The 16,725-nt window shown below is 33.6% G+C and overlaps 1 protein-coding gene and 1 pseudogene across 1 annotated transcript in view; one reads left to right on the forward strand and one right to left on the reverse strand.

Annotated features, from left to right (window-relative positions):
* Nucleotides 1-221: 221 nt before the first annotated feature.
* LOC149776623 (uncharacterized) overlaps nt 222-16,725 on the reverse strand; it is a 33,459-nt gene continuing 16,955 nt past the window's right edge. The window contains exons 5-7 of the mRNA XM_089942475.1: nt 8,257-8,381; nt 7,783-7,909; nt 222-2,314 (exon numbers count right to left, since the gene is read on the reverse strand). Coding sequence (XP_089798601.1) covers nt 2,258-2,314; nt 7,783-7,909; nt 8,257-8,381 — 309 coding nt within the window. The 3' untranslated portion in view covers nt 222-2,257. The remainder of the gene's footprint in view (nt 2,315-7,782; nt 7,910-8,256; nt 8,382-16,725) is intronic.
* On the forward strand, nt 9,106-10,800 carry LOC149776624 (uncharacterized; annotated as a pseudogene).

The following is a 16,725-nucleotide window of genomic DNA, read 5'->3' on the forward strand; positions in this document are numbered from 1 at the left end:
TTTCTAAAAGTATCGATTATCAATTGTACAATTACCAAATTTCAGTTGTTAATTAATTGATGGACTGTAATTGTGGCTTTCAATACTACATTCCATGATATATGGCTTCAGGGAATACCTAACCACCCGTATATTGAATAAACAACACTTTTTGTTGTCCATATATTTAACTGTCACAAAACGACTGATTCCTTACTTAGTATCCTGCTATTACTATTACACAGAAGGTTTTGCCTGCCTCTTGCGTGAAGTAAATAATAAAAAACACATTGTTTCGTTTCTGTGACGATCATGGCAGTATAATAACACGCAAACCAGTGCTGAACATACACATAAGCGAAACTATTTTAATAAAAACGAAAACTGACACACACACACACACACACGCGCGCGGGCGCGCACGCGCACACACACATTTGAATAGTTGACTATAGCTCATTCATAGCTGTCACAAGTTCCCACGTGACCATCGGGATATTTATAAACATTCGTTCAGCTGTTTCCGTTAAGTCACATTTTGTTTGAAATTAATTAGCCAGATCTCCTGATCTAGTGAAGAAATATGAGTTAAGTCTTTGCTGTGCACCTGAAAAGTGTAGCAGTTTTTTGTATACAGCATTCACCTAAGCTTTCAAGAATGATCATTTAGTAAAATATAGAAATTCAGAAAGTTAATAAAGAGCTCAATAAATATTCTCATGCATGCAATATCATATATCAGTATGGTGTGATTTCAATTTACAGTAAGATTAAGCTCAAAACCTTTCCCGCACAGTCTAGTCAAATGTATAGGATCATCTGCCATTGATCAAATATGTTTGTTTATTGTTGCTGCTCGTTCTTCGAGTTCGAGGATGACCATGACATCACTAACAGGTTTGGTTTCTGTGAGTAAGTGAGCACCTCACCAGGCCAATTTGTGTTCTGAACTGTCTGTGGCACACTGGACAGGAGATGCTGCTCGCTTGGGGATGCTCGATCATCAGAGAACGTGCTGTAATTCTGAGATTTACGTTGCTCGCGCTTTTGCATTGCCCCTGCAATTCTCTTCAGTTCAAAGTTTGTAGATCCAGTATAGCTGAGACTCTGACAGGTGGAGCGATTCTGCGTGAGATCATCCTAAGATTCATGACCAAAGTTGAAATGCTTCGAGGAAGACTTGAGGGAATCCTTAAAACGTTTCTTCGGACCACCTTAGATCGCCTTCACTCCTTCAGCTCACAGTAGAAGATCGTCTCTGACAGCCATTTTTCTGACATCCTGAGAAAGGATGCTTGGAATGTCTGTCCTGTGAGAACCTCAGTGTCTGGGGCACTGTACTGCCATTTTAGCCTCGTTAGTTTCCTCGGGCACCCCATCCGTTAATGGTTTAGAATCTTGGTATGTCGTCAGTACACCGTCCAGGTTTCGCATTCATACAGCAGGGTCGCCAACACAATGACTTTGCAGACCTTCAGTTTTGCTCCTGCGTTCCCACACATTTGTGCGTAGTCTGTCACAGGACAAACTCGCTTTAGCAATTCCGGCGGTTGTTTCATCATCGATGTGGACTGCACGTTAGAATGCACTGCCGAGATAGGCGAAATTTTCCATATCCACGAGGGTTGGCCATTTACGGTGATGGTCGGCTCTTCGTAAGACTTTCCTGGTGCAGGTTGGTGCATCACCTCTGTCTTCTTCATACTGATTGTGAAGTCAAAAATGTCACAACCTGAAGAGAACTGGTCGATATTATATGGCATAACGGGAATATGATTGCATATGTTAGCATTACGACTAATGTCCTGCTGAAAAAATAATATGCACATTTTGGACTGATTGCCAGAAAGAAGTACCAACACCTAGAACATGGTGCTTCAAGAACTTAAATAGTGACTAAGAACATATTGTATTTGATTGACAGTTATACATGCATAGTAGTTAGCATATATAAAACAATATTTAAAAAAAAAACAATATCAACAAGCTGTCAAATATATAATAGTGGTATGACTGACAAACATGAAATTAAATTTACCATGGAACAAAATATGACAGATTGTGACACAAATTATATACGTCAATGTAACAGCACACTTATATATTTTAGTTCTTAGAAAATATGCACTGAACTCAGGAGCAAAGCAAATGTTGCACGAAAGGAAAAATTGTTTTAAAACTGACAGGTCTAAATCTCTTGAAAGTCCCAAAAAAGCCGAATGACAGCAAGTAAGAACTGGAAAATAGTGGTTTATTCCTCTTCGTTTGTACAATCCCGTTATATTTTTGTATAACTAGATCCCCTACCCCTCCGAACGACAAACAGTACGCCATCCTGAAAAGATATAAAGATGACAAAATCATGAAAAGTACAAACCGAGCTTTAAGTAATCTGTGCTTCGCAAAAGGCCACTCTGTTACAACTTGTTTAGCAATTGGTGCTTCGCAAAAGGCCACTCTGTTAGAACTTGTTTAGCAACCGGTGCTTCGCAAAAGGCCACTCTGTTAGAACTTGTTTAGCAATCGGTGCTTCGCAAGATGCCACTATTAGAACTTGTTAGCAATCGGTGCTTCGCAAAAGGCCACAGCTGTTACAACGTGATCAGCATGACATTTATAATTTTCGGAAAGAAAGTAAAATATTGGCCATTGAACTGATGCAAGAGTACAACAACTCAAAGCTGCTCATCAAACGCGACTGACTTCAGGGAAAACCTTCTTCAAAAGTCCAAAGTTTAAAATAACCGGTTACTATTTCATAAAACTAATATTATCGTAACTTTCAGTCCTAGATATCATGAATATAAAGCTGTTAGAGATATCATGAATATAAAGCTGTCTGAGATATAATGAATGTAAATGTGAGATATCATGAATATAAAGCTATCTGACACATTATGAATATAAAGCTGTCTGTGATATCATGAATATACAGCTGATATATCATGAATATAAAGCTGCCAGAGGTATCATGAATATAAAGCTGCCTGAGATATCGTGAATATAAACGGAGATATCAGAACTATAAAGCATCCAGATGTATAATGAATATAAAGCTGTAGGCCATATCATGAATATAAAACTGAGATATCATAAACATAAAGCTGTCTAAGGTATCATGAATATAAAGCTATCTGAGACATTAAATATATATATATATATATATATATATATATATATATATATATATATATATATATATATATATATATATATATATATATAAAGCTGTCTGAGATATCAAATTTGAAGCTGTCTGACAGATGATGAAGGTAAAGCTAAGATATCATGAATGTAAAGCTGTCTGAGATATTGTGAATATAAAGCCGAGATATCATGAATGTAAAGCTGTCATTTCATGAATGTAAAGCTGTACAGACAATTATGTTGAAATCAGACAATATTAGGTACAATTATGCTTCAATAAAATGAGCTTACGAAGACACGCATTCAAGGAAAATACTCAATAAAACTGCAAGCTAAATCTAGATTATTGACAACATTTCTAAGTAAAGTCGTGCTCCAGAAACACATTTTGAGGAAAAGAACGTTGTGGACCATGGCGCTTTCAAAGTATGTATGAGAATGCTAAAAATAACATTTATGTCAACTCACATCAAGCCATACGCCAAGTGTGGTTTAGATAAAAGCAATCCCTAACAAAGTTATGTTGCGGAAACCAAAATATAGACACTGGTAGTCGGGACTCGTAACTCATGTGAACATTGCTGTGAAACGTTGGAAATCAAACCCGTCCAAGATCTCTTCCACAGAAAACTGCATGTTAAATTCGGAAGAAATAATAGTGTCCTTTGTAAAATTTTATTGCGGAAACGTTATATTACGGGCCATAACTACTTCAACTGCTCTTTTAAATGTTGCAAACTGGCAAATTCGTTCAACGTCTCTTCAGTATTAGCTGCATGTAACATCGGGCTGAAATCCAACTATCCTTCGTAATATTATGCTGCGGAAACCAAAGAAATAAGGAGGGGCCATCAAAGACTGTACCTCCGTTAATCACTTATGAAACAGAAAATCGTACCCATTCGAGGTTTCAACAACAAAAGGACCCACATTTGGTTGAAATCTAACTATTCCCATTAATATTATAACGTGGAAACCAGTATTGTGGACATATATGTACTTATAATTATCTGAGTAAGATTTAGGCTTTTCATCGATTTTTGTAAAATGAAATGAACATTGAAGAAACTAAATTAAAATATGCTTCTTATTCTCGTACATTTATATATTTGTTTGTTTTATATATCGTGTGTGTCTGTATATATATATATATATATATATATATATATATATATATATATATATATATATATATATATATATATATATATATATATATATATGTGTGTGTGTGTGTGTGTGTGTGTGTGTGTGAGCTTGCTAATTCTCTTACGTAATGTTGAGCACCAGGTCGGTTTTATTTGGAAACTTTAAATTGGGATTTGGTAGAGATGACATATATAGCATGCGGTCTGACATGGATACTCTCGTCGATATATGTTGCTTTGATAATGTATTTGTTTTCGTCTTAATTTTTTATATTATATTCTTTGTATTTTAATCCTTTATTTTTCTTGTTATTATTTTATAATCTGTCAAAAATAGATTATCATTAAGTAATAACACCTTATTGAGATTGTGGCGATCTAAAACTTTTAAGAACACTGACAGGACTGAAGCATATGCTACACGGCGGTGGTCAAAAAAGAAACTACTTCCGAAAATTCTACAGATTTCCTAAGTAAGTTTTATACAAGCTGTAGACATAAAAGAAGTCGCGAGATTTTATTAAACTGTATTGCACAACCCTCAGCTCTGTTTAAACGTTTATCAATAACTTCTGATAAAATAATTGATGACGTATAATTATGTATACAAGTAACACTACTTTGACCACTGATGATGAATACAAGTAACAAGAATTTCACTACTGTTCCAATTAATCTGAGCACTGTAATTCCAGCGAATGATTATATTAAATGAATGAATTCCTCTCAAGGAATAACTTCCAAGAGTGGTGTTTCCTAATAGCTACATCCATTTGCACGTAATTATTCTCTTATATGGATTACTAAAACGCAATAGAAAATACAATTCGATAACGGAATGAATCATCTTGGCATTTCGAGATCACTCGTACAGTAAACAGGGTCAAATGGGTTAAGCCAGTTAATCAATAATCAGGTCAGACTGGCCTCTCACTGGAACCCGGGTCTGTGTTGATCACGTGATGTTTACTTGTATTAATAGTACCACTCATTCTTGGAACTTTATGAATGAATCATTGCACTTAATACATGATTCATCTTTAATGTGCAAGCTGCGATCATAGAATATTAACATTAAAAATGTCATTAACTTAATGAACCTTACAAAAAAACTATTATTATGAAAATAATACACACACTATAGATATGTATAACACTACTGATAATGTAAAAGACTTTGATTACTGATAATGTAACAAGACTTTGACATTTGATGATGTAATATGACTTTGACATTTGATGATTTAATATGACTTTGACATTTCAATGACTACTGACCGTTTAACAAGGCTCTGTCTACTGATAATGTAAGAAGACTTTTACTACTGATGAAGTAACAAGACTTTGACTACTGATGATGTAACAATACTTTGACTACTGATAATGTAAGAAGACTTTTACTACTGATAATGTAACAAGACTTTGACTACTGATAATGTAAGAAGACTTTTACTACTGATAATGTAACAAGACTTTGACTACTGATAATGTAACAAGACTTTTACTACTGATAATGTAACAAGGCTTTGACTACTGATAATGTAAGAAGACTTTTACTACTGATAATGTAACAAGACTATGACTACTGATGAAGTAACAAGACTGACTAATGATGAAGGATATAATTAAGAAGACTGACTACTGATGGTATATAAAAGTAACGAGATTTCATCTACTGATGACATAACAAGACTTTGACTACTGATGATGAAACAAAGTTTGACTACAGATGGTATAGCAATACTTTTACTACTGGTGATGTAATGAGGATTTTGACAACGGATATTAAAAAAAAAAGACTGACTACTGATAATGTAACAAGACAATGAATACTGATGATGCATTAAGGCTACGACTACTGATGATGTAACAAGACTGACATTTAATGATGTAACAAGACTTTGACTAGTGATGATGTAACAAGACTTCGACTACTGATGAGAAATGAAGTAATACAACTTTAACTACTGATGATGTAAAAAGACTTTGACTACTGATGATGTAAAAAGACTTTGACTACTGATGATGTAACAATACTTTGACTACTGATGATGTAACAAGAAGACTTTGACTAGTGATGATGTAACAAGACTTTGACTAGTGATGAAGGATATAATTAATAAGACTGACTACGATGGTGTATAAATGTAACGAGATTTCGTCTACTTATAAGATAACAAAAGTTTGACTAATGATAATGAATACAAATAACGAAACTTTGACTACTGATGAGTAAATAACTATGACTACTGATGAGGAATAAAAGCAGCTTTGATTTATGTTGCAACAGGACTTGGACTAGTGATGACCTATATCAAGCGCGTTTTATGAAAAATGATGACAATAAGTACTTCAAACTTTCAAGGTCAAACCTTTTCAAGTACGTTCTTCCAATGGTGTATTTTGAATCAGCAAATAATAATATTTATCGCACGCTTTACCTTTTCTACTATTGAACCTGAATGTTGGACTTAACATTGTCCAAAATCAAGTTTATTTTCTGCTTCATCTGAATTATTGATTTTTAAAAAAATCTGTAAGCAATTACTACATAGTGCAATAGTCTCTCTCTGTCTTGGATTTTAATATCAGGGTCATTATTAATAGATGTACACATGTTTATTTGGATCTGGGTATAGGTTATTGAAATTCCCCTACAATTTACCTGGCGTACTTGATATAGGCCAAGTTATATATTATAAATTTGGTAACATACATTCTAATAAAAACTAACATTTTATTTTGGAAACATTAAGAAGTTAAAGACGGTTATTTTCCATTAAGCAATAAGTTTTATTTTAGAAAATGCTAAATTGTGACCATAAGTCAAGTAGAGGACTATATAATCTTGTCACTTGAAAGATTATACATTTGTGCTTTAACATCCTAGCAGAATCAAGTTATTGTTGTGTCCATTATTTGATTTGGATTCATTCAAATTATTTCTCCTCTGGAAATACAAAAGTGCACTGATAACATTCTTCGAAATAGAGACTTTAATTTATACTGAAATTTCAAAAATGGATTACTTCTTGGATTGTATTACTGTTTCGACAAAAGACTGACGACACATCAACAACTAACGACCAATCCACAGGCACATTAAAACATTCAGCGTTGTTGGATTTCTACTTAAGTTTAGTCAGAACTTTTATTATTATGACTTGTGTCTGTAATTCAAGCATTATTTTGGGATTTCGTTCGGAATACAATAAGTTCTTTCTTGATGTTCACTTTGAATTCATGGGAAATAAATTATTTGTTGAGTTTTACAAAGCTTGTTGCTTCTCACTGTTTTATGATACTTATTCTGAGAGTATATAATCATAACAATAGTACTGATACGATATAGAACTGGCTATTGATAAATAAAATAATTTAAGAAAAGATGTTTTTATCTTTGTATTATCATTTTTAGTCTTCAAGTATTTTTATTTATTTATTTATCACTTTCTTTCTTTAATTTTTATATTTAAGATTACTCAACAAGACGCTAATGAATACTCACTTTAGTAAAGCCAGGTAGTTTGCTCCAAAAAGAAATATTCGGAATAATTCGGCGCCCGGATTCTTTTCTGACAAAAATCTGAAACACAATTCCACCAGCAAAATAAACGGCGAGAAGACAGAAAAACCTGAAATGACAGAAGGAGGAAATTTCTGACGGCCTTTTCATGGATTCTGGCGAACTTGATTAAGTGTTTATGCTGAAATAAACGCTGACTTCTAATCAAGACATAAAACGGTTCGGGAAGAAGAACAGAGTTTCATTCTTAGTCATTGATCTTTGTTTAATGTGTTGAAATTTATCGAGCGGTCATTAAGTTTTTTTTTTCGTTTTAAAATGACAAGAGACAGATATTTTCATACAAGGTGAAATGAATCTGTCACGGGGTAAACAAAAATTCTGATTAGAAGACATGAATTTACGGAGGAATCGGTTATAAGAAAACAGAACGGTTAACAAAGATTACTTACTTACACTATACACAGTACAGAACCAATAGAGAGACCTCCTTTCTTTTCGTCCCCTCCGCCATGTTGAGGTGTAGGTGTTACTGTGGGTCCCACTTTTGGGCATGCGTACTTACTCTTGAGTTCCATATACTATTTATAAATTGAAAGTAATCACGAGTAATTGTAGATAAAATTACAAAATAATTATGAGTAACTGTTAGATATAATACCAAAGTGTCATGGTTAATAGTAAAACATAGACCGCTCAGGTGGCCTAGTGGTTAGAGCGTCCACCTCGGATGCGGGCGGTCGTGGGTTCGATTCCCGACCGAGTCATACCAAAGACTTACAAGAATGGTACTAACAGCCGCCTCGCTTGGCGCTCAGCATTAAGAGGTTAGTGTTAGGACTGGTCGGCATGGTGTCAGGATAATGTGACTGAGTGGGGCATGATGCTACATTTCTGCGGCATGATGACCCAGTGCTAGACATCACTATAAATTGTCACACTGCAGACATCGTAGTTATATGACTGAAAAATTGTTAAAGCTTCCTTAAAAATCCAAATCACACACACACACACACACACACAGAGTAAAAGATAAAAGAATTATGAGTAATTTAAAAAGATCGTACCAAAGTGTCATGATACATTTTAAAAGATAGTACCAAAGATTAATGGTTAATAGCAAAATATATTACCAAAGAATTATGAGTAATTTTAAAAGATAGTACCAAATTGCCATTAGTAATTTTAAAAGATAGTACCAAGAGTCATGTGTAATTGTAACATACAGTACCGAAGAGTCATTGGTAATTGTAACAGATAGTACCAAAACACTTGGATAATTGTAACAGATAGTATCAAAGAATCATGGGTAATTGTAACAAATAGCACCAAAGAATCATGGGTAATTGTAACAGATAGTAGCAAAGAATCATGGGTAATTGTAACAGATAGTAGCAAAGAATCATGGCTAACTGTGACAGATAGTACCAAAGAGTCATGGGTAATTGTAACAGTACCAAAGAGTCATGGGTAATTGTAACAGAGAGCACCAAAGAGCCATGAGTAATTTTAACAGATAGTACCAAAGAATCACAGGCAATTGTAATAGATAGTACCAAAGAATCATGGCTAATTGTGACAGATAGCATCGAAGAATCATGAGTAATCGTGACGGATAGTACCAAAGAATCATGGGTAATTGTGAAAGATAGTACCAAAGAATCATGGGTAATTGTGAAAGATAGTACCAAAGAATCATGGGTAATTGTAACAGAGAGCACCAAAGAGCTATGAGTAATTTTAACAGATAGTACCAAAGAATCACAGGTAATTGTAACAGATAGTACCAAAGAATCATGGCTAATTGTGACAGATAGCATCGAAGAATCATGGGTAATCGTGACTGATAGTACCAAAAAAATCATGGCTAATTGTGACAGATATTATCGAATAATCATAGGTAATTGTAACATATAACGCCAAAGAATCACGGGTAATTATAACAGATAGCACCACAGAATCATGGGTAATTGTGACAGACAACACCAAAAATTCATGGGTAAATGTAACAGATAGTACCAAAGAATCATGGGTAATTATAACAGAAAGTACCAAAGAATCATGGGTAATTGTAACATATAATACCGAAGAATCTTGTGTAATTGTGCAGATAGTACCAAAGAATCATGGCTAATTGTGACGGATAGTACCAAAGATTCATGGGTAATTGAAACAGATAACACCAAAGAGTCATGGGTAATTGTAACTGAGAGCACCAAAGAGCCGTGGGTAATTGTAACAAAGAGCATCTCAGAATCATGGCTAATTATAACAGTTAGTACGAAACAATCATGGGTAACTTTAACAGATAGTACCAAAGAACCATGGGTAATTGTATAGATAGTACCAAAGAATCATGGCTAATTGTGACAGATAGTATCGAAGAATCATGGGTAATCGCGACGGATAGTACCAAATAATCATGGGTAATTATGAAAGACAGTACCAAAGAGTCATGGGTAATTGTAACAGAAAGCACCAAAGAGTCATGGGTAATTGTAGCAGATAGCACCAAAGAATCATGGTTAATTGTAACAGACAGAACCAAAGAGTCATGGATAATTGTAGCAGATAGCACCAAAGAATCACGGGTAATTGTAACAGATAGCACCACAAAATCATGGGTAATTGTGACAGACAGCACCAAAAAACCATGGGTAAATGAAAGAGATAGTACCTAAGAATCATGGGTAATTATAACAGATAGTACCAAAGAATCATGGGTAATTGTAACACATAGTACCAAAGAATCTTGTGTAATTGTGCAGATAGTAAAAAAGAATCATGGCTAATTGTGACGGATAATACCAAAGAATCATGAGTAATTTTAACAGATAGTACCAAAGAATCATGGGTAATGAACCACCCCACCCCCGAATCCGGCTCTGCATGATACAACAAGAGCTCAGAAGTTAATGTGCATATTCCATTAGTAGTAATTAGTTTCTCGCCCTTTGGCAGAGTTCGCTGTACATCGTGCTACAAAGGGAACACAACTAGAAGATTAGAGGCAACTTAAAGGCCTCGGTAAATACTATATTTATACTTCAAAGTGCAATGTTGGCTTCTGTGCTTATATAAGACCCATGAGTACCAACAAAATACAATGTAACGGACACCTGAAAGGATATTAATGAAAAAGTACATTTACATAATATGGTTGCAAAACAAATTTTAGGAAACGTTGAAGGGATCATTATATTAAAATTAGGGTAGACAAAATTAAATGTATTAATAATACATTTTGGCAAGGGGTTATCTATGCTTTAACAACACTGATAAAGGAGTTCTTGTCAATGGAAGAACACATGTCACGGGATATTCTAATTTTTGTTCCTATTAATAGCTTTCATTCATATCAAAAATGGCGGTCAAATGGAATTACCTGTGTCAAACATCTTTTTGATAATATAATATCATTAGTAAATTTTTAAGCACTTCCTAAAAATGCCAAAACAAATAATTTCACTGAATATTTCTCAATTATTTCAAAAATATATGCTTACTGGAAAATAAAAATAAAAAAAATGTTTAAATTGATAAAGAAACCACTTTAATGAATTAAATTTAGAACAATGTACTTTAAAAATATTTAAAATCTGCATATAAAGATTTGGTAAATTGTTTAATTAAATAAACCTTCTGGAAAATGAGATACGGTCTAGGCAATTAGGACATGGTCCAGACAATTAAGATGCCATATTAGTGATCAAACTTTGAGAAAAACTCTAATTTAAAAAAGAAAATTGCACCACAAACAGAAAATAATTGCCGTTTGCTTTACATTCATGCAGAAAATTATTGTCGCCAAAAATAAATTTGAAAACAAAATTAAGTGATGATACACGTACTTTCCGAAATCAAGAATTTGAACACTTCCTTTATGATTGTCTAGTTATTGAATGTTTGGATATCGTTTATTCCATGGATTAGGAAATATATACCAAATATTAGGATTTGAAAAAGAGCTGTTTTCATGGAAATGATAAGATTTTTTAAATCTATTTAATATTTTCCTGTTAATTTCAAAATATTTAATTAATAAGTCACGCTGTTCGTCTCAGACTCAAAATTTTAAAAATTGCAAAAGTAATATTTAATGCTGCAAAAATGAGAAAAATATAAAGCAAAATTATATAATAAAACTCATGACTTTGACACAAAGTGAACCATCCGTTTACACTTTAACAGCTTTGAGAATACTGCAGATAAGCATGCATCTAATATCGAGTCTTATATTTTTTTGTAGTATCTACAATGTCACATTCGAGTTTCCTTGATACTTGTTAGGGCACATTAATACTCTTCATATCTGTTAGTGTGTGTGTGTGTGTGTGTGTGTGTGTGTGTTTATGAGAGAGAGAGAGAGAGAGAGTCTGCATTACATATATATCCATATTTATATTTATGAATACAAACTGTGTAGCTTAAGAGTCAGATGCTTTTCCAAAATATATTAACTCCCAAAACACTGCGCAAGACGGTTTTACAGAATTTCTAAAATCCTGACATTTAAATTCAAATGAAGAAAGTAATCAAAAACAACTGTGAGAATCGTTAGGAAGATAATCCCCTCCAAATAAAGGAAAGCAGTCAGAGACAATGTGTACAGATATTTAAATGCCACATGATTGGAGGGGGAAGGGACTGAAGTTCCTTTTTAGATAATTAGATGAGTACGTTTCGCGGAGTGGAAGGGGGTTAAGATTCGTTATTGGATTAGGAGATGAGTATGTTTCGCAGGAGTGGGGGTGAGGGTTCGTTATTAGATCAGAATGTTTCACAAGATTTGGGGCTGAAGTTCGTTATTAGATCAGTAGATTAGTACGTTTCACATGATTTAAGGATGAGGTTCGTTTTTAGATCAGGAAATCAGAATGTTTCACAGAAGTGGGGGCTGAGGGATCGTTAAGATTAGGGAGATCAGTGTGTTTCACAGGAATGGGTTGAAGTTCGTTAATATTATTACAACTCTGTAGTCTTAACATAAGCAATAGAAAAGATCGAAATCAAATTTTGTATCATTCAACATATAATTATTTTTTCTAGAATACGAAGTGTAAACAAATGTCACAAGAACTTACGTCATTGCGCAATAAATTTCAAATAATCATATAATTTCCAACACAAGTCTTAATGTTTAAAGTTCCGAATAAGCTTTAATGGTATTCTAAAATAAATCCAACGCTGAAAGTGTTGATGTGCCTGATGTAGCCTGTGTCGCATCCAAGAATATATCCTTATTTGAACTGCAATATAATTTTCAGTCTTTATTTCCAAGAATGTTATTTTTGAACACTTTTTATTACCAGAGAAGAAACGCATGAATTAAATGATTTGAAAAATAAATTCCAGCCTAAATAAAATACTGGACACAAATATAATGGAACTGATGCTGCTCGGATCTTACGGTTATATAGTTCTCAGGTCACTATAAATGTTTTCTAAAATATATATTACCTAATGGAAAATTTCATAATGGAAGATTCCATATGTTTACAAGATAAAATCTTAGTTATAGTTAGACGGTCTGTTACTAAAATTATAATATAAAATGCAGTAAACACAGGCAGACCCGCTATTTCAGGGGGAATTTCCAATGTTTTGGACTCAGTTTGCGATAAACATGTTTACAAAACCAAAACCAATGGTTCAGTTAAGGTAGAGAACGAAATTGATTTTGGATAAGGTCAAGTCCAAAATGCAATTATCCAAATCATAGAATGAAGAAAGAAACTAACAAAAAAGGAAATTAAATATATGCCCGTATGCCACATACTTCAACTTTTCAACAAATTCGTTTTGCCAATGTTGAATTATTGATGAAGAGGGTTTTGGCTTTGTGAAAGCAAACTGTAACGAAAGAGTGCACATGCGATTTTGAAAACGTGTGCTTGGTGTTGAACGGTGTACAGAAACTGATTTTGCATGTGGAAATCTTGCAAGACACGTAATTGTTGACCCAAATGTATCGAATAGGATATATACCGCTTTAAGAGTTAGGGTTTCTGTGATGCAACTTTATTATGACTATCGATATTATAAAGCATAGAGACATACCATCAATAAATTTACACCATCCCGGCTTCCCTTGTTTGAGACTTATTATTATCATCACTGAAGTATTATCACGTACGGGTGAATCAAGTTGTAGCAGACAACAGTATATTAATTTGTGTCCTAAAACTAAGAGTTACTGGAAATTTTGAACAGAACTAGAAGTCAAGATTAATTAATTCACATACAGCTAAATTGTACAAAGAAATTGCAAGTTTTTGTTTCCAGACCCACCGGGATAGCAGTACTTTTATAAAATGCACTTACATCCCACCCTCAACACTTTCGTAATATCGATATGAACTTGTAGTTGGTAAAATCGTAAAAAGAAAATGTAAACTTTACAATATTTTGGTAGATCAATTTCACTTGATGTTTACTTCCCTTTAGACATGCCGAATAGATAATTCATACGCTCTTGTAAGGTTAAGTGTATATATGTGCATGTGTCCGTGTGCGTACGTACGTGTGTTTGTGATTCGAATTTCTAAAATAGCTTTAACACTTTTCAGTCACATGGCTACGATATCGGCATTGTGGCATGGCAGTTTATAGTGATGTCTATCACTGGGGCATCATGCCACAGACATGTAGCATAATGTTCCACCCAATCACATTATCCTGACACCAGGGCGACCAATCCTAACACAACCCTCTTAATGTTGAACGCCATGCGAGAAAGCTGTAATTAAATGTAAAACACTTTAAAAATGTTGGAAAGCATAAGTCCTTAAATGTTCTGGCATTTATATCTAAAAAGAATTTATACTCAAACATTTATAGTTAAAAGGCATTTGTAATCAGATATGTATATCTAAACGACATTTGTAATCGGACATTTATATGTAAAAGACATTCGTAATCGGACATTTATATGTAAAAGGCATTTGTAATCGGACATTTATATGTAAAAGACATTCGTAATCGGACATTTATATGTAAAAGGTATTCGTAATCGGACATTTATATGTAAAAGGTATTCGTATTTGGACATTTATATGTAAAAGGCATTCGTAATCGGACATTTATATGTTAAAGGCATTCGTAATTGGACATTTATATGTAAAATGCATTTGTAATCGGACATTTATATGTAAAAGGCATTCGTAATCGGACATTTATATGTAAAAGGCATTCGTAATCAGACATTTATATGTAAAAGGCATTTGTAATTGGACATTTATATGCAAAAGGCATTTGTAATCGGACATTTATGTGTAATTGGCATTCGTGTTCGGACATTTATTTCTAAACGACATTTGTAATCGGACATTTATATGTAAAAGGCATTCGTAATTGGACATTTATATGTAAAAGGCATTCGTAATCGGACATTTACATGTAAAAGGCATTCGTATTTGGACATTTATATGTAAAAGGCATTCGTATTTGGACATTTATATGTAAAAGGCATTCGTAATCGGACATTTATATGTAAAAGGCATTCGTAATTGGACATTTATATGTAAAAGACATTCGTAATCGGACATTTATATGTAATTGGCATTCGTGTTCGGACATTTATATCTAAACGACATTTGTAATGAGACATTTATATGTAAAAGGCATTCGTAATTGGACATTTATATGTAAAAGGCATTCGTAATCGGACATTTATATGTAAAAGGCATTCGTAATCGGAAATTTATATGTAAAAGGCATTCGTAATTGGACATTTATATGTAAAAGGCATTCGTAATCGAACATTTATGTGTAAAAGGCATTTGTAATCGGACATTTATATGTAAAAGGCATTTGTAATTGGACATTTATATGTAAAAGGCATTTGTAATCGGACATTTATATGTAATTGGCATTCGTGTTCGGACATTTATATCTAAACGACATTTGTAATGAGACATTTATATGTAAAAGGCATTCGTAATTGGACATTTATATGTAAAAGGCATTCGTATTTGGACATTTATATGTAAAAGGCATTCGTGTTTGGACATTTATATCTAAAAAGCATTCGTATTCAGAAATAATAATATATTTCAGCACTTATAATCGCCAATTGTATGCATATTCATCTACCAAATCCCGTATGCAGTTGAGTCTTTTTCATATAACAAACTGTGCTTTATTTATACACTTAATTTGCAGCCAATACTAATAACAGTCATAAAATTTAAGATACGTTTGCTTATATTCCATATATGATAATGTATTTCCATTTTCATCCTAATATGTACCGCGTATGCTCGCCTATGCGTCATGTCCAACTGTAAACAACAGAGACTTTGATCTACAGTCGCTCTTTGTTCTGGCAGATCAGGGCTTACGTTGTTGGTTATACTGACTACTCCTAACTAGCTGCAAAGATCCAGATATGCTTGCGCATTATGCGACTGTGGATCTGGGCCTGAACAGTTTGCAGTTGGATCCGGTTTATAAGGGAATATTTACGGTATTGTACGTTTGTACTACCATCATGGAACTTGTAACTACATTTATATGTATGCTCAAGAGCTAGTAGGCCTTATACAGTAAAGCTCTTTTTTAATCAGTAGGCCTAATACAGTAAAGCTCTTTTTTCATCAGTATGCCTAATGACAGTGAAGCTCTTTTTTAATCAGTAGGCCTAATATAATAAAGTCCTTTTTAAGTATGTGATAATGCTACACATACTGTATTCCCAGATAATATTGCGAAATAGTCACTATATAAACGGGACTTTTTACCTGCATATTGTGTTAACATTACAAAATCAAGATACAGATATAAAGATCTGATTTATGTTTTATAAGCACAAACATTTACGACTATGTTGAAAAAAGTGAAAGAAAAAGAACTTAAGCCATATTCGATCTTGTGAATCGGACTCAGTCCAGTTACATTATCTTTTGCATTAATCAAAAAGCAAAG

The sequence above is a fragment of the Sinohyriopsis cumingii genome, chromosome 18 (genome assembly GCF_028554795.1).
Source record: "Sinohyriopsis cumingii isolate HCF-2022 chromosome 18, ASM2855479v2, whole genome shotgun sequence".
In the NCBI taxonomy this organism is placed as follows: domain Eukaryota; kingdom Metazoa; phylum Mollusca; class Bivalvia; order Unionida; family Unionidae; genus Sinohyriopsis; species Sinohyriopsis cumingii.